The sequence below is a fragment of the Eumetopias jubatus genome, unplaced genomic scaffold (genome assembly GCF_037043125.1).
Source record: "Eumetopias jubatus isolate StellerSeaLion01/CBP00866 unplaced genomic scaffold, mEumJub1_p1.0 scaffold_13, whole genome shotgun sequence".
NCBI lineage: Eukaryota > Metazoa > Chordata > Mammalia > Carnivora > Otariidae > Eumetopias > Eumetopias jubatus.
Window position 1 is genome coordinate 38,435,656 of NW_028274819.1, and position 19,191 is coordinate 38,454,846.

The window sequence follows — 19,191 nt, forward strand, 5'->3', positions numbered from 1 at the left end:
TATGGCCACCTCCACTGTCCTATTAGGAGAAAGGCTGTTTTTGGCAAAAAGCTAAACCACTGTGTTTCGAAGACCCAGTGATGTTGATATTTTTAGTAGAGAAAGGACCTTGAATGATGACCTGTCTCTAACCTAGACTCTTGCTACAGAAGACCCTATAGTTTGAAAAAAAAAGTCGATGGGCTTTGTTGTCAGGCAGCCCTATTTCCTACCTCACCACGGTCACTCACTAGGGTTGCGACCTTGTTAAGTTAACTTCCCTAAGCTTCCTGTAAAACAGGGGTAGTAATACCCACCCGAAGGACTGCAGTGAGCAGTCAGTAAGCGAACAGAAGTGGAGCCCCTACATAGTAACTGGCACATACCAAGCATTCTTAAGGACAGCTTTTTACTTTTATGGCTGATCTCCGGGCTCATTTCACTATCTCATCTGAAATGGTGCCCTTTGCAAAACAGAGTAAGAATATTTAAAACCTGTAGCTTGGACAGGCCAACTCTGAAGGCAGTTATGTCAGTATCTTAACTGAGGCTTATCTCGAAATTCCTAACAAAGGCCTTTTAGTAACAGGAAATCTGGCCAAGACCTCAGAAAGCCTAAATACAGAATCTGGGTCTTAAACTTCATCATTCAGAAGGAGAGGGACCAAAGCACACAGAGCTTTGGAGTTGTGACCTCACAGATAAACACAACCAATTACACCAGGTGTTTGACTCTAGACAAGTAGTTAATCCCTGTGAACACCAGCTCCTTCTACAGAGAATGGGAAGAATAGTAATTAGAGTTGATATGAGACTTTTTTTATAAATAGCTTATGTAAAGTATCTGCACATCACAGGTGATTAAAATATAGAAGTTCTTCTTGTCATGCATTTAATATCAACTTCTGGTACTTCATGTCTTCAATATTCATCGGGGAGGTGGATCTCAAAGCAGAGAGGACCACTCTGACCCTCCGTCAGTACTTACGTCGGCAGACCTTACAGCACTGGCCAGCAATGTGCACGGGGAGGGAGTCTGGGGAGCAATTGAGAGGGGCACAGGACATCCTTCGACATTCGACGGCACCACTCTGAGGAAGGAAGGACAGGGAAAAGAATCTCAGAAGTGCCCTTTGAAATTTCTCTTTGTGGCAAAAGCACACATCTCATCTCAGAAACCTCATCGGGGAAACAGATGCAGTGTGAGGACTTCCCAGTCTACTCCAGGATCACACATGAACTATTTTCTCCAGCCCAGATGAACCTGTGCCACCTCAATTACTTTTCTGATATACATCACTGGCTTCATTCCACCTGCCCATGTGGGCTAAGGAGATTAGGCAGAAAACAAAAGCCTATTTTTACAAGACCATAAATAACACATTTTGCAGACCGTGCTAATCATCATTGAGGCTCTAACACTCCATTTTGTATTTTCTCCAAACAAAGGCATTCTTCAGATATTTATCAAATAATTTCAACTGTACAGCACAGAGTTCACATACTAATTTGGGGGGTGCTCTTGAATTCTCTGAAACAGATGGAATATACAAATGATGGATACCCTGGAAGTCGGGGGGGGGAGTGGAGGTAGGTCTTGCAAGTCTCTGAAACAGATGACAGATACCTTGTAAATTGTAATAAAAACATCTAGAAACTAATTAATTATACCCACTTTTAAAACGTATTCTAGCAGTGAGAAGTTGTGAATGAAGCTAACCGTTAGGTTGCTTGAAAAGTCCCGGGACTCCCTTCTTCCCTCTGATACTCTCAATCCTCAAACTCCACACAGCAAATTTGTTAGTAACAAGGTTAGGTCCTATTAGAGTGTGCTATCAAATAGAAGCAGATTTTAATTTCCAAGTATTTAGAGATGAAATGACACTCTTCCAGGTTCCCCTCACAATTGCTCAGGTTGCTAGGCAGAAGTTTAGTAAAAGGATCATATGGACTTCCTAGAGCCAGCATTGTATATTGCAAGTCCAGATTATACAATAAGTAGTGAAAATGCCCCCTTACAACTCTTTTTATTTACAAAGAGGCTGGGGCGCCTGGGTGGCTCAGTCATTGGGCGTCTGCCTTCGGCTCAGGTCATGATCCCAGGGACATGGGATCGAGCCCCACATCAGGCTCCCCGCTCCACGGGAAGCCTGCTTCTCCCTCTCCCACTCCCTCTGCTTGTGTTCCCTCTCTCACTGTTTCTCTCTCTGTCAAATAAATAAAATCTTTAAAAAAAAAAAATACAAAGAGGCTTACTTTGCAAGTACAGTTCCGGCAGTGATCCCCATCAACCCAGGAGTCTTGATCTCTATAGAGAAGTCCACTCACTTGACAGGTCTTCTCACAGTGACAGTTTTCCAACTGACTAAGTCTCGTCTCTGCATAATTTAACTGCAAATAAGAGTTACTAGGTGTAATTACTTTCATTCAGTTGCATTGTCCTAACAAAGCTAATAGCAATAAGAAGGAAAAAAAAAAAATCCAAGGAGGAGGAGGAAAAAAATGCTCAGAGGAGCTGACTTATTCTTAGCCAGATTATTTAAAAAAAAAAAAAAAAAAAAAAAAAACACCATGAGGTGGAATCATTCTATACTGAAGACATATTGGCTCCTATGGTCTAATGAGCACCAAATGAGACATTAAACTGTATCTCAGGGACCTCATGGGTGTACATAAACATGTGTGCTTCCAGCTCAAGCCCACACAGAAACACTCATAATGAATGTGTTCTCAAGGACTCATTACAATGTTTACAGGAGCCCTCATCAGCAACTCCGATGCACTCACATTTACCTCCCACCGTTCTCTCTGTGTTCGCACACTAACCCGAGCACCACGGTTTTCAGGCTGGGAAGTCACGGCTTCCTCCCTTCTGAAAAATTCCTGGGAGCTGGGGCCAGGAAAAGGGAAATGCATACAAGGATCTAGTTTCTCCCCTGCTCAGGATCCCCCAGAATGAATGCCCCAGGCATCCACTTTGGTGTTCAAAGGTAAGATCTCACCAAACCCCTAGGTGAGATCAGGATTTGAGAGAGAAATTTGTTTCATTTTCCTAGGTCCTCCAGCTATTATCGGTTATCACAGAACCTCAGAGTCTCTGACTTGAAAAGGGTTATAAAGTTTGAACGTCATGACAAGTAACCCCATTACAGTGATTTACCAGCCTTTCTTTGCCTGTCTACAGCGGCAGGACGCTACCTTTAAAAACTTTTTTTGGTTAGCTCTGGATGTTTGAAACCCCTTTCTTGGTGTGAACTGTGAAATCTCTCCCTGCTTTTCCTATCAGACCTAGTTTTGCCTGGTAATCCATCCTAAGCAATCAACTCTCTTCCAACATCTGAGGTTAGCCCGTCTTCACATCTGCTCTTGACCACACTCAGCACCACCAAGTTCACCGAATAGGTCATCATGATAGGAGTCCAATCCTCTCTCCTGATCACTTTCCATGCAGCTACTGCAGTTGCCTTCAAACATATGGTGCAAAAAATACTCAACTCTGATAGAATCTCACACACACTCAAGTGTAATTCAATCCAATAGCAATATTACCATTTTCCCCTTTTCTTTAGAGACTGCCTTGATTGAAAAACAAATACTACTTTCTAAAAGTCCAAGTAGTTGCTATTTTTTCTCGACCACACTTCTACCTCTGTGTCTTCAGTATTTTCCCCACATAGATCAAGCCCATCCCTGATCCAAGTAAGACTATTTCAAGCCAATATTTTAGATATAATGGTTGAATATAGGTTGAGGACTCCCAAAATCTTTCTATGCTAACTATGGTTCCATTCCTTACATGTTCCTCTCAATTACTCCTACCAGCACTGCTGAGCACCATTCTCTAAAAATGGAATCCACATGCAATTCCAAACTTGGCTTTTGTCATTTATTTCATTCTCTTCCTCCCAAAGTTTAGAATCTCTCAAGAAAAATAGTTCCCTATCTGCCTTTTGTGGGCAGTACCAGTGGGCAGATAAAAAATCAAATAGGATGCTAGACAAACCACATGTACCATCGTCAGACCCCAGAAAATGTGGAGTTAACTATGCCTAAAATATTAGCTTCCTAGGACCCATCCCATATGCACAATCTTCCAAAAATTCAGATCCATGTAAAGCTCTAGCTTAATTAGTTTCTAGAATCCACGCTAATTAATTTCTTTGGAAATTCTTTAGGGGACACATTAAATACACTTCTTAGAATTTAGTGAGGTCAAGTGAGTAAAACCACATACAGGTAAGAGGTAGCAAGAAGCAACAACTGATTGCATATTACCTTAACCTCATGTCTACAGCCCCTGTAGTTCCTACAGAAGGCTAGTGATTGATGGATGACCTGGGGTTGAAAAAGAGTTCAACTAGATCTGCATCCCTCCTAAAAGTGGCTGAGAACAGTGTATTTGTGAGAAGAAATGAACCTCACTCTGAAAATCTGGAATGATCTACTGCCCGTACCACTCCCAGAAACTTCTTAAAGACTAAATGACCCAAAAGGCAATTCTGTGACTGCCCAAGTTTCCTGAAAACCCAGGAATTTGCCTAAAAGCAGTATTGTCAATTTCCCATACTGTCCAACAAAACTGAGCTACCTGCAAAACTCAATACCAAGAAAACCTCGGTTTTAATGAAAGCTATTCTCAGGACAGATGTTTCCTATTTTTTAATATATTTAGCCTTTTCTGACAACACTGAAAAGCCCTAATCTCTGTAATAAGAGCACATGAGACAGACACAAAAGCAAAGACATAGTAAGGCAAAAAGCTAATTTTTCAAAGACACTTAACATGTAACTATACCTTCCTTTTCATCCCCTGCTAAATACCAGAATAAAAGGAGAAAAACAACTCTGAACCAAAAAATGAATTACAAGTTTTCATTGGTATTAGCATGCTGATTTTACCCAAATTCATTTTCAAAAGCTATTTCTACACCACCTGCCATTCCCTCCAAGAATGCCTACAGATCCAAAATAGATCCAGTAGCAAGTCTACATCTCTATTCTTACCTTTGTTCATGCATTTATCTAAGCAACCATGGACAGTCATTTATTCTTAACTCTACACATTCGAAGACAGACATCAGAGGCCTTTTTCACAGTAAGAGGTCAACAAATGGATGAGTACATTAGTCGTGCAATGGGGTGCCCTTTTCTTTCTTTGAAATACTATTTATTTGGCATTTGCTACATTGAAGGGAAAAAAATATTTTATTGTGTTAAACCTTTAAGCTTAACTGGAAAAATCACTATTGAGCTTGCAACACTGAAAGTCTCAAAATTAAATATGTTACAAGCTGAAATGCCGCTCCAAATGCTGCTTGATTTGCATAAATAGATTTGTCAAAGATTTGAATAGAAGTAATCAAATTCCCAGTCCAGCATCTCTTCTTCCTGAGCTTGACGGCAGAATGCAATGACAGGACAGGTGGGACACAAGAGCAAGACAGGTCCCGACCCCATCACAATGTACCTGGCCAGCAATGGGATTGTTCCCACAATGTCAAGACTACCTGAGAGAACTTCCAGAGTAAGCCAGGGATCCATGGTCACTTGTAGATGGCTTAGGGAAGGTGACAGAAGACACCTTCCCTCCTTCCCTGTACCTCCTCTACCTTGAAAAAGGTTCATTTTGCCAGAATGCCAGGATTCTTCAAAGAGGGCTCTTATACACCCGGACCTGTCACCTGAAGATACATACAAACTGCTCCCATGATATGTCCTGTCTTCAGCAAGGGCATAGTCATTCTCCAGCATCCCCTGTCCTGAAGAGAGAAAAGAAACAGCAAGCCCTCCTGGGCAGGCCCCTGGGCTCATCTGGTGTCGTAGCTGTTTGATGTGATTATGGCTACCAACTCCTGTCCAGCTTGTGCACTGGGCTTGCTCTCTGGTAGGATTCCGTGGCTTTCCACTAGGACACCATGTAAGGACATTCTGCTGCTTTCCAAGACCTCCTGGCACCTCAATCTAAGACCAGGAACCTGATAGCAACTCACGGCTATTGCCAGGCTTTGTGATGCCAAGCCACTAGGCAAGGTGTCCATCTTCCCCCCCATGGCTCCCTATTTTTTTTCTAGGTTTAACAACATAAAATGAACAACTACAGCTTATTGAGTACCTATTGTGTGCCATCCACCAAACCAGACCTTTAAGTCTCACTTGCCTGGTCTCATGGGATCTTCATAAAACCACAACTAATTTTCACCCTTTAAAATATGGGGAAACAGCAACTGGGAAAAGGTCAATGAGCCTCCACGCTCCCACTCTGATGGCTGTGCAGGGGAGAGAAGTTAGGGAGCAGGGTCTGCCCATGTTGGGAGGTCTTAAAGAGAACTCCTACATAAAGATGTGGACCCAAAGGCCTGTATCCTCAGTTTGAGAGTACACATAAAGTAAACAAGGATTGCACGAAGCACAGAAAAAGACCTTCCTGTTCAGACCTTGGCACAGGCAAGAGGGAAATATCTTCTTTGAGAATTCTTAAAGAATTCTTGGCTGAGAATTCACCTGGTCTATCCTAGGTTTGCAGTGTGATTCTGAGCAGCCTCTAAGATCGGGAAACCTTTAAGGGAATCATGGAATAGAAGACAGCCCTGCGTGGTCCTGCCAGAAACACAGAGCATGGGAACCCAGGACTCAACATCAACAGATTTCCACGGAAAACAATGGACTATAACCAAAAGGGTAAGTTTAGGAGCTTTGTTCTTGCCCTGACTTTTCCCCCTCCAAAAGCCACTACAAGCTCTACGCTCATGTTTCAATCCCAACAGGTACCATCAGAACACACATTCCTCTCCTCCATTTTGCCCATTGTTCTTACCAATCTCTCTATCCCCACGCTTGTAGTGGCCAACCTGCCTCTCTCCATCAGTCATTCCTTCTTTACATCTTTTGTTTCTCGTTCCAATCCTCCCTTCTCCAACTACAGACATTCTTAGTCATGATGCAGCTTTCAGAATCTGAGCCCGAGTCCCAGCTCTGCCATCCATTGTCTCGGGAAAAGTTAACATAACATTCCTGGAACTGAGTCTTCTCATCTGGGAAGCAGGCTAATAAATCAACCCCAACTCACAGGACTGTTGTGAGGATTAAAGTGATAAGAAATACAAAACATTTAAACATTGTAACTAACGCACAGCAAATACTCAATATTACCTCCTATGACTGACTTTCCAGCTTTTTCTAAATTAGGGCCCATGGACCAAATCTGGCCACCCACTCATTTTCCTCCAGCCTATCAGCTAAGAAAGATTTTTACATTTTTCAAGGGTTATATGTTAAGTTATTAAATAAATATGTACATATTTTCTATTTTGCCTCTTGGCCTGCAGAGCCTAAAATTAACTAGCTAATCCTTTCCAGAAAAAGTTTACCAACGCTCCTTTTCTAGATTATTGTAGATTTCAAAATTTTGCAGTGAAAATGGAAGTTCTCAGTTTTCTAATTATAATTCTATTCACGGTTTGGAAGAAACAGACTTATAAATCTTCCAAAGCACCAGAGGCGGGGTTTAGAAGGTGGATGAAACCATTTTCTGCTTGCAATTGCCCACAATTAGACATCTACTGCCTCACAAATGCCCATTTTACATAATAATGTTTGGAGGACAGAACTCAATGTGGCTCCTAGATAATGTATGGCTAAAAGAAGAAAAATGACATTCTCTGCAGAAGGAAAGAACAAGAAAGGAGCATCCTTAAAGCTGGGGAACCACAATCACCTGACACTAAGGCATGTTTCTCGTTCCAAAAATTTGGTAGCAAGCTAAAATATAATTAACACTATTGAGATCAAGCTGCTGCAGACGAAATTAAAAAAAAAAAGTCTCTATATGCCACAAGCCGGGAAGGCAAATAATTGGCTGCATTTCACATTTCCACTGTACTCTGAACTGAAAAGCTAATGCTTCAGCTCTCATGTCTCAGGGTTTCTAACAAAAGTGTTCTGTCTCTCCTTTCCAGACAAAAGACGACTTGGCCAAAAACCTAGGTTGAAAGAGAAACCTTACCTTCGGTAGCACAACCGATGGGTCCAAAACACAGCCCTGCCTCCCAAACACTTACCTACCCACCAATTTTTTTTTTTTTCCACGTGCCATGGCTGATGGCTGGGAGCAGTCATAGCCGTAGGTGGGAATAGGATTAATGTATCATTTTCACTGTTATTAAAATTCTTCCCTTCACAGAGTATAATGTCTCTTAGGCCCAACCTAATTCCTTCTTCGCCCTAGGCTGGGACTCACGTCCACAACTGATTGGTATCATAACAACAGCATTAGACACATTTTCTCTTTATTCAGTGCCTTTCAACACAGGGCTCAGGGCTTTTCATTATGAATCTAAACTTCACATATTAAAGCCCCTAATTGTCCACATTTTCAGCTATCTTCTGGAGCAGCAATCATGTCTTGTTCATTAGCGACTCCTTTGTGTCTGACACAGCTCCTGACAAATGGCAGATCCTCGAAAGATGCTTGTTAATCGGATGATGGAGAGAAGGAAAAGATGTACAACTATAAAACTGAATGTGTTAAAAGAGAAACTTTGCTTTCTCTACTATTTAACTCAAGCCCAGTCCTGAAATGAATCACATCTTAGAAAAGTGATATAATCCCTTCTTGCGACAGCAATCTGTTCCTAACAATGGCTATTTGGCCCCTTCTGATTATCGGCAATAATTCTCACACTCAAAACGCATTAGCTTATAAGAAGCAGTGCCTCTGACCATGTATCATCTCACAGTGTTACTAGTTGAATGGCCAGCAGGCAAATTTCCTTTTCCTCTCCCAGGGAATCTACAGTGATATATATGGCCTCTTTCTTCCAAGCATTCTTCAAGTAAACATTTTGATATAGCCTAATAGCATCAAAGAGGTAAATGGTTATGTTTACTATAGGTAGTCCTATTTCAAGTAAGAGTAAACCATTTTTTTAATAACATATTGCAGATAGCAAGGCTAAAAATGTTTCCATTATAGCCTATCGCTTGAAATTCCAGATAGGATGGAGAAAGACATGAAACATCACAAGAGAAATTTAGATACCTACTTTTGCAGTCATCTTGGCCAAAAGCTCTTGCAAATCCATTATTCCTTGCACCAGGCTTAAGAAATCACTGCAAGTTGGACAAGCTCAATGGAGAAAATATAAGAAATGTTGATACAGTGCTAAAACAATAAAGAAATTCTTACAACAGTAGTTGCTTGGCTATGTTGAAGGGTTTTTGCTTTTCTGGCTAAGTATTACTTTACAATTGGAGTGAAATCACCCAGGATTTCAAGTCTTGGTCTTTTCCTTTGATTAATAGGAGGAAAGAAAGGAACAGGAAAAAGGGACTATTAACTGAAAAGGCAATAGGACATTTTTTTAAATTAAAATTAAACCCCTTGTCTTTATTGAGAGGTAACTGGAAAACTGTGAATCGTTATATAGAAGAGGAGAAACTCAACACACATCTAAGCCAAGCAATTTAAATAAATGTTTACGACTTATACTACCATATTAAACCTATCTTCCTGAATCAATCTACAGAACCCAAACTTTTAATGTAGTCTTTTTCTTACCTTCCAGTGGTAATTCTATAAACACATAAGCTTTTTAAAAATTCAAAGACACAGAAGTATATAGTATAATTATCTCCCTATCCCCACTACCTGAGAAGTCAACAGTTTTTATGCTTCCAGCAATATGTTTATTACCAATAAGTTACATAGTAAAAGAAATTTATAAACGCTTCAAAATGCTACTTACTGCGATTCAGATTCGGACATTGAGTTATGTATCCATTTGGCATAAGGATGATTTTCCCATCTTGGATGATTCCCTTTATAACAGAAGAGAGAGGTGGTGATCAAGATTATAGTCACTGGTTCCAATGGCCCCCGTGCAGTCACATCTCTGTGCAGGGCATTTTTTTTTTTTAAACACTGGTATCCTCTCTCAAAACATAAGTTTGCCTGAGTCCCTAGAGAACTACTCCAAACCATCCTCCTGCAGAAATCTTGAAAAGTACATTCATCTTGAGAAAGCTATCATTAGATACCACTAGTGGATGACAGTGACAAATGACATTGTAACAGGAAGGATCTACCAGTAAATGTTCTTCAACTACAGAACCAAAAATGCACTGATGAAACAAAAATTTCCTCAATGCCTTAGTCATCCTGTAACAGTAAATTTTACGGACTTAGGTGATTTTTTTAAGCGAGAGAGAAGAGAATACAAATATATTAAAGTTTGAGTAGAGGAAATAAAATGAGACATGGAGAGAATTGCATACAATCTTTGCTCTCTGCTGAGTAACATGAGTGTTTATTGGTGAGTCTGAAAACTTGCTCAACATCTCACTGTGAGTAAAAGGGGGTCTTTTTCATTCTGTAACTTAGTCTGGAAGAACAGCCCTGACCTAAGGAAGTCAGTGAAACTGCCATCTTGCAATGACAATATTGACTTGGCTTTTGCATTTTTTAACTTGAATATCAAGGTTTTGGTTTTAGGGACTTTTTTTCTCTTGATTTGACAGAAGAGATATTACAAAACAGATGAAAGATGCGGAAGCCAGTTCAGAATATTGAGCTTAATCTGTAAATAAAATATAGGCCTAAGATCATGCTGCAAGTCTTCCAGAGGAGATAACATTTATGTGCTCATCTTCTAAAAAGAAGGTAATCAACAAATGCTGTTTTCTGTTTTATTTCAAAATGAAATATGAATTGGAAAGGTTAATAGAAATAATGGGATCATAGGACCTCTTTCTCAGACTTGGATACATTTATTAACTTCTTCCTCTTTGAGAATGATGCAGTATTTGTGAATTTAAGAGGAGAAAGCCTCTCCATGGGGGGGAAGCCCCTACCACTGCTCCTCAATATGAATTCATAGTCTTTTGTAGGGCAATTCCAGAGAGCAATTAATGGAGCACCATCTAAGTTGATCAGCTTCTTCCTGGCACAAAGCTGCTCAGTTTCTCAAAGCAAGTTCATGCCTCTGAGTGCCCAGGGCACCTTTCAAGCACATTTGAGAAATATGAGAAAAACATGGGATTGAAAGTCAGGAGATCTGGGCTCAAGGTCTGAATCCATCTCAAGCTAACTGAGTGAACTTGAAACAGTCAGCCAACCATCTTCTCCAAGCTTCAGTTGCTTCCTCTGGAAAAAAGGCTGGATGCAAAAGCTAAAGATCCTTCCAGCACTCAAGTTCTGGGTCAGCAAAACAGGCATTCAAACCAAGACTGTCACAAGTTAGATTTCTGTGCTCTACCTTTCAAGTTAAACAAAAAATTAGACAAAGCCGTAGGTTTCCATCAAAGACCATTATAGAACGGAGAGACATATCAGAAAACATCTGTCTGATCTGTATAGATTGAATATGGGTGAAATTCATAGTAACCAACTATCCCAGGTCTGCTCAGGATTTAGAGTTTCCCAGGACCTGGGACTTCCAGTGCTAAAACAGACTCACAGGCACACAGGGTCAGCTAATCACCCTAGGAGATGTGCAAGTGGAAAAAGCATAGATACCAGGAAAAATCAGGTCTATCTATTACCTGTTCATCAGAAAAGCCTAAATCATTCTTATTTTTAATCAGTCATGGAAATGGTACTCAAACCCAGAGAACACTAGTCACAGTATTGATTACCTTTCTAAAAATGAATGGAAAATCCTTTTGAAAAGGATATCCCTTCTATTCACTCAGTAGCAACATAATTTAGTACATATCGGTTTTCCTTTTCCTATTTTTAAAGGTGACTACTGATTTTTAGTTACAGTGTAAATTACAAATTGCCTCTCCCACACTTCCCTTCCACCTGCCCCCATCATCACTTCTGCCTTTCTACTTTTAATCTGAGCCACACAGGGGTGTTACACAGATCATTAGGTGAAGTTCAATGATGTTGACTTGAACACAAACAGAAATAAGAGCTGACAGCTTCTCAATGCCCATTAACACCAAAACTCAACTCCAAACTTGGTATTTGTTTCTGAGGAAAGGTCATGGGGGTCAGCCCATATACTGTTCTTGCCAAATAAATCAAGATGGTGATGTAATTTATTTGAACGGATGTAATTCCGTGTTGGACTAAAAGGATGGCCATACACTGTACAATACCAGCTGTAATCCAAAGAAGTCTGAGTATGTGTGTAAATATATATATATACATATATATAAATTTACATACACACACAAATGCGTATATATCCTAGCACCTTCCCCAGAACAGGAACCAGAAGGTTTTGCATTGAATTGCCATATGAACTCTTCTGTACCCGGACCTTTGTCAAAAGCAACATTTGCTATGCATGTAGTTTTCTTTAGAAAATGAAAGGCGTTTATTCTAAAGTATAAACCTATATAGAAGCTCACTCTTATTTCTCCCAGCAAAGTCATCTAGGACAATTTCTACTGATGATAATGTTCCTTCAAGCCCTAGCAACTTCCCCCAAAGATGAAATTAGACTAACAAGAATTTCTACTTGTTCTTATTTAACTTTAAATGTATCTATACTTACCTGAAAAATGCAACTCCTGCAGGGCATTTATTAGCCAGCCTTGCCTGATCTCATTTTTTTCAGACCCATGCTGTATTTCTCATCATTAATCATGGCAATGCTTCCCAAACTTTGAGTTTCTTAGGAATCACCTTGAGTAAACACCTCGAGTTGGAGTAAAACCCTTGAATGTAACATTCAGATTCCTGGGTCATCCGTCAAATTCTGTTTCAGGAAGGTTGAGTGGGCCCAGGAAACTTCATTAAAAGCTAAACAAGAGGATTCTGATGAAAAGTCAAAGAGTCCCACTTTAAAAAAACCCTGCTCTCTTGTCATCATTTGTGGATTTTCTTTTGGGGGAGGGGGAGGAACAGGAGGCTTTACTCATTAAAAGTTCACAGTGGTGAAAACAGCATCGTCCAAATCCTAATATAGAAATAAAATCTCAGTGATTTGGAGCTGAGTTGCAACCAACAGAATTACTAGATTATAGACACCATGAAGTCAAAGTCCTATTTTCATCTCAGTGTCCCCTGCAGCTTCTATTGTAGTATATTTCACATAGCAGGCACAATAAATACTTGAAAAGCATGAAATTCCTAAAAACTCTTAATTATAGAAAATTGAGCAGTATCATTTTCAGAGCTGGTAGAGTCTGTAAATATCGTGTAGGATATCAGTTTTTAAAGTAGGGGTACACATTACAATTTTAGAGGAGGTTGGGGAGAACAGATACATGAAAGCTTTGAAAAAGCTTCCAAGGTGATTTTGATACACACAACGATAGCTACTGATCCAGGCCAGACCACCAGTCATTTGACCTACAAAAAACCTAAGTCTTTGGCAACTTAAGTAGCTTTCCAAAAGGACACCTTAATCTTAGACCATTAACTACAGGTCTACTAACTCCAAAACCAGCACTAAGCTACTCCAACATGGTTTAAGGAGAAAATAGATCATTTGAGAAAGTCTCATCGTTACATGAGTTACAACATCTAACAAGATGTTGCTAGAACAAGGTTCTGTGGTCAAAATGAGGTTCTATCTTTATTGCTTTAACAGATAGATACTTAATCAACCCAACATAAATTATCTACATTAGATACTAACAATTCGCTGAAATAGTGTTTTAGTGCTGGCAAACAAGAGATCCTTTTAGGTAGCTTAATATTCTCCCCTGCAATCTTATTTACACTATTAATCTGCTGAACAATACGTTTTCTCATCGTTCCTGCAATGCTAACCCTCAGCCAAGCTGAGAATCTAAATAAATCCCTAAAGTGCAAAGCCCAAATCAATAAACTTTTACTATTAGTACGGGGGGGGGGGGGGTGCGGGATGGGTACATTTTTTCCTTTGTTGAATCCACCTGTAACCTGCACTGAGCTCAGCAAGCACTGCGAAATAGATGTGCACCAGGTAGGTCCTACATTATGAGTATTTGTTCGGGGAACTAATGCCCGTTATTTCCATTGTTCCAAGAACCTTTCTCGTTCCACAGTAAGAAATACACAAAGATGTAATAAAGATTAGAAAAATCATACCATTAGGACCCTCTTATGTATGGAATAACTAAGATTAGGCAAGCCCTTCTAACATTCAGAGCTTTCTCATACAAATAAAAGCAGCTTTGCCAACCAACAAATGCTAATTCATTTTTAAAGCTCTTATTTCCCAGCAGATCTCTGTTTACATTGAAGAAAATGGTTCTCTCTTTTTGTATGCTAAAACACTGAAACAAATTGCTTTGAAAGGGAAAGGGGGTGGGGAAAGTTCCTGCTGGGCATGTAAATATATGGATGAAGATGTGTTCTTGTTTATAAACTGGCAAGGACCCAAGCTTTAGCAACAGGCTGACAAAAAGACTTGAGAAACTCACAAGGAGTTTTTTCAAAATGCAACCAATTATGGATTTCTGCCCTGAAGACAGTTAATAAAATATTCCAGCTTGCATAAGCCAAGAAAGACACTTGTCGACTTCCATTACGATCAATAAAAACTGTCAGCTCATAAGCATATCATTAGCCATCCTGCTGTTTCCAAAGTCTTAATGCACAGAAATATTAATCTACAAATGTATAAGATTCCCCAGCTCTGACTTTGACTTTCTGCATGAAAGGAAAAATAAGAATTAGAGATGGGAGGAATCCTTTTCTATGTGCCTCTAAACATATGTTTACCATCTGTGGAATTATGGAAACCAGCTGAGGTAAAAAAAAAAAAAAAAACAGCTGTGGTATAAAAAAATTGTAACCAATTTCACTTCCCAGTGACAGCTCAGCTGTTAAGGAGACAGCAATGTCCAGGTAAGGGAAAGATTTCAGACCCAAATTCACTGGACAGAGACAGACAGACACAAAGAGGCTATCTTGGCCTCAGTGAATGGCTTTGCAATGGAAGTTATATAAGAACACTCAAACCAGTCAAGCATCCTGTAATTCACTGTGATTTGCCTAAACTTCTTTCTTTACCCTCTGAAAAATCACAGCATCATTGGCTTGGAATCTATCAAAGGGAAACTGAGCGGTAGTCAACCACCTCAGTAATGAAAATCTTTGAGAATCAGAAGATTTAGATAAGCCTGTCACCACTGGTCAGCTATTTTCTCAGACAGCTGCTATTTTGAAGTGAAGAGATCCCCACCTTTTGTTCTGGGTCTCTGATGGGAATCACCCAATGCTAAAGGCTCACATGCCAGGCACCAAGCTTAATTCCCTCCCTCCCTCTTTAACCAGGAGCACATTTATTGTGCTATACATAAAGGTCCATCAGGGCCCAGAAATTAGGTTTGACAAGTGAGGGGCGCCTGGGTGGCCCAGTCGTTAAGCGTCTGCCTTCGGCTCAGGTCATGATCTCAGGATCCTGGGATCGAGCCCTGCATTGGGCTCCCTGCTCAGCGGGGAGCCTGCTTCTCCCTCTCCCACTCCCCCTGCTTGTGTTCCCTCTCTTGCTGTGTCTCTCTCTAGGTTTGACAAGTGAGCAGGCTTTTGCTTTTACTTTGCCTATGAAATAACAAATTAATACTTAATATAGAGAATGATGCTATTTTAACCTGAATACACATCATAAGCATATTTCGTTCTGGAGGGAGAAAGCAGGTGTGGTTCTTGGACCCAGGAGGCAGCTTCTCCAAGATAAATATTAAGAGCCTGAAGATATGCCAAGTCTCACTTAAGAGGTGCTTGCCTCTTTTGCAGGCAGAATTTTGCAGCACTGGATGGATCCAGATAGTTTCCATAAAGAGACACTGACATATTTCCCCTACCCGTGTCATCTCACCAAAGGATGGCCAGAAGCGCGCTGGCTGACATACAAAATTCTAAAAGGGAGAGGAGTTTCGAAAACTTCCTTAAAAAAAGGTATTTCTTGAGGCTCCTCTTATTGGACAACAAGGAGAATCACATTGTTCCCCAGAGGAGCAGTGTGGAACTGCCAACACCCTTCTGGGGCTTCTCACTGGTACCCCCTATTCCTTTTGGAGGGAGCTCCAGGGAAAGACAAGGTATGACATGGTGAAGTGAAATGCGTCCACCATCTAACACAGTGACTAGGACACGATAAGTAAGCCCCTAAAAAATATATGTTGAATATCTGAATGAATGAGCATAGACTCTGAAATTTAAGAAGAGCTAAGTTTAAATCCCATTTCTATCACTTACAAACTATGGGAGACTGACAAGTTGTTCAACCCCCAAGTCCCATTGCCTCATCTATACAATAGGGATAATAGCTACCTCATTAGCATGCTCTGCGGGGAAAACCTCATTAACGGAGATAATAAACGTAGGGCCACACAAGATCTGGAACACAGGAAGCACTCAATAATTGTCAGTATTCTTCTACCACCTACAACCCACCTCTGCAGCAAAATGATTGTCCAAGTCTATGAACACTCCTTGTGTTTTCTGCCTCTATCAGGTACCTGGGCTCTTAAGGACAAGGTGCCTGACATCTACAAGGAATCACGTGCTCAGCAAGCCAGACCGAGTAATAAGACTAACTGCTCTCCCTCTTTTCATCACAAACTCCCAACTGAAACAGAAGTCCCTCAAAGGCAGGAAAAGTGCCAATCACTTCTACAAGGCAGTGTTAAGCATGTGGGGAGCATTAAATACACCCTGTCCAAGAAAGGGACAAGATGCATGTTGCAAACAGCTAGGTATCAGGTGCTTTTAATATATATTCTTATATAATCTGCATTACCTTTGTGAGAGAACTTCGCCATTCCACCAATAAAATGACAGATTTGTTGCTGATAAGTTCCATTTAAGAGTATACAATCTGCGAACCACATACCTAGTACTATTCTAAGTACTTACTGAACAAAATAGACTCAGTTCTAACTCTGGTAAAGCTTACAATCTATAGAGTGTCCTCAATAATAAACACCCATATATAAGTTCTACTCAGGACCAACTACATAATTTGCCAAGTCCCTTGTTCAAAATACTGAAAAGTTGAAGATAGCAACAGGAGAGAATGAAGCTGATCACGGAGACTTCTAAATTCAGCCCCCTCTGGCACTGCCCAAGTCCAGTGCCCATAAAGCCAGCCCTGCCTGTACTGGGACCACACCAAGTGATGAAGGAAATGGAGGAGTCATAGTGGAAAAGTGTGTGGTAGAATAATCTCAAACGGATTTCCCTCCCTGTATCCATATTTTTCTTTCCACAGCTCAGACCAGTTAATTTCAACGGTCTGATCTTCAAGTCCTGTTCGAATCTGCTTTCTTCTAGTGAATTTTTCATTTCAGTTGTACTTCTCAGCTGCAGACTGTCTGGTTCCTTTTTGTAATTCCTGTCCCTTCAAGGATATGCTCATTTAACTCATACCCAATTTTCCTAACTTCTTAGTTCTGCAACTATGTTTTTCCTTTAGCTCTTTGAGCACATTTAGTATAGTTGTTTTGAAATCTTACCTAGTAAGTCCAATGTCTAGGCTTCCTCAGGTATAGTTTTTATCCATTGATTTTATTCCCGTGAATAGCAATACCTTACTGTTTATTTGCCTTGTGATTTTATTTAAACACTATCTGAATATTGTAGTGACTTAAGATCTAAAGATAGAATTCTCTCCCTTCCCCCCGGGTTTCCTGGGTTTTTGTTTAGTTTTTCTTTTTTTTTTATTTGAGAGAGAGAGAATGAGAGAGAGAGAGCACGAGAGGGAAGAGGGTCAGAGGGAGAAGCAGACTCCCTGCCGAGCAGGGAGCCCGACGCAGGACTCGATCCCGAGACTCCAGGATCATGACCTGAGCTGAAGGCAGTCACTTAACCAACTGAGCCACCCAGGCGCCCCTTAGTTTTTCTTTATTGTTGAACGCTGTAGTAGTGCATTTGTTGAACGACTTTCCCAATTATTTTTACAGAGACTATATTCCTTGTCATATCTGGTCACTGAAATCTGTCAATCTGTCCCTGAGCTTGTGTTCAGATGGTTTTTAGATAGATTTCCTTGAATGCTGGAGCAAGGCGGGGGGGGGGGGGGGGGGCGCAAACATGAAGAGAGGGAGAGGAAGAGGGATGGGAAGATGGAGAGAAGAGATGGAGAGAAGATGGAAAGAGGGAGGGAAGTAGAAGGGAGGAACAGACAGAAAGAGGGAAGGCCAGAGGGAGAGAAATACTGGAAGCCTCCCACCTTCAGTACTTAGCCACACTTGTACTGATCCTGGGGAGCATCCCAAAGACAAAGCTTAGGGTTTTTCTCTGGTCTTTTCTGAACATGCATCTTGCTTTGGGCATACATGTGGGTTTTCTAAGCACGGGGGCTATTAAATGCCATAAATGCCCTAAGAATCTCTCCCCTCCGATTTCATCCTCGTTTAGGGGTCTACGTATGTCAATTGTACTCTTTTGCACCAGGTAACTGCAAAGTATTTGTCCTATTTGCGATATTTTCAGGCAACACCTGCCACTTTCCTGACCTAGGAGAGTTCTGAGTTAGACAAGTGTCTTCTATCAGTCCTTCAGGCAGTCCCGGACAGAACAGACATACCAAATAATTTGCAGATAAGGTTTGCTCTGCTCCCTCCAGAAACAGGGACCACCGTCATAGACTGAGAACATGGACTGACATCATTGAGACAGCCATTGAGCTAAGACCAGTATGAGGGAAGGGTAGGCAGAAATTCCACAAAGCTTTCCCACTACTTTAATGTTGCTTTTTTTCTTGATTGAGAATTCACTTCGTTGCTATAAACCTTTGACTATTTTCCTACATTTTGACAAAAGTTGGTTCTGACAATTCCTGCTTGTTTTTGATGTTTCTGTGGAGGGACAGAAGCTTGGAGCTAGCTGTCTTGCTGTGCCATTTTGCTGACATACAGCTACCTATGTTTTAACAAGCCCTTCTGGAGACTCAAATGCACTGTTAAGTTGGAGAGCCACTAATCTAAGAAGTCACTAACACAGAAACTAATTATTGACCATATATTACATTTCATGGATCTTTCTAGAGACCAAGTTAAAACAATCTAGACCATCAACACATGTCACTAGGTCAGCGCACTCAATTGAACATTCGAACAATCAAAATGAGTAAGAAAGACCTTTAAAAATACACAAATTATTGGGCTCTACAGTTCTCACCCAATGAGTAGTCAAAGTAGGCACAGGAATTTGAATTTTAAAATCTCCTAATGTGATTCTAAGGTCTTTCTGGGGTTGGAAACCTGGGCTACGCTTCATTACAGACCCAAATCCTCCAAGAAAAGTGTAGCTTCACCAAGAAGTAA

The 19,191-nt window shown here is 40.6% G+C and overlaps 1 protein-coding gene across 1 annotated transcript in view; it reads right to left on the bottom strand.

Moving 5' to 3' along the window:
* The window catches only part of NELL1 (neural EGFL like 1), an 820,872-nt gene that overhangs the window by 626,464 nt on the left and 175,217 nt on the right, over positions 1–19,191 (bottom strand). The window contains exons 6-9 of the mRNA XM_088017492.1: positions 9,723–9,795; positions 9,021–9,103; positions 2,236–2,370; positions 968–1,070 (exon numbers count right to left, since the gene is read on the bottom strand). Coding sequence (XP_087873618.1) covers positions 968–1,070; positions 2,236–2,370; positions 9,021–9,103; positions 9,723–9,795 — 394 coding nt within the window. The remainder of the gene's footprint in view (positions 1–967; positions 1,071–2,235; positions 2,371–9,020; positions 9,104–9,722; positions 9,796–19,191) is intronic.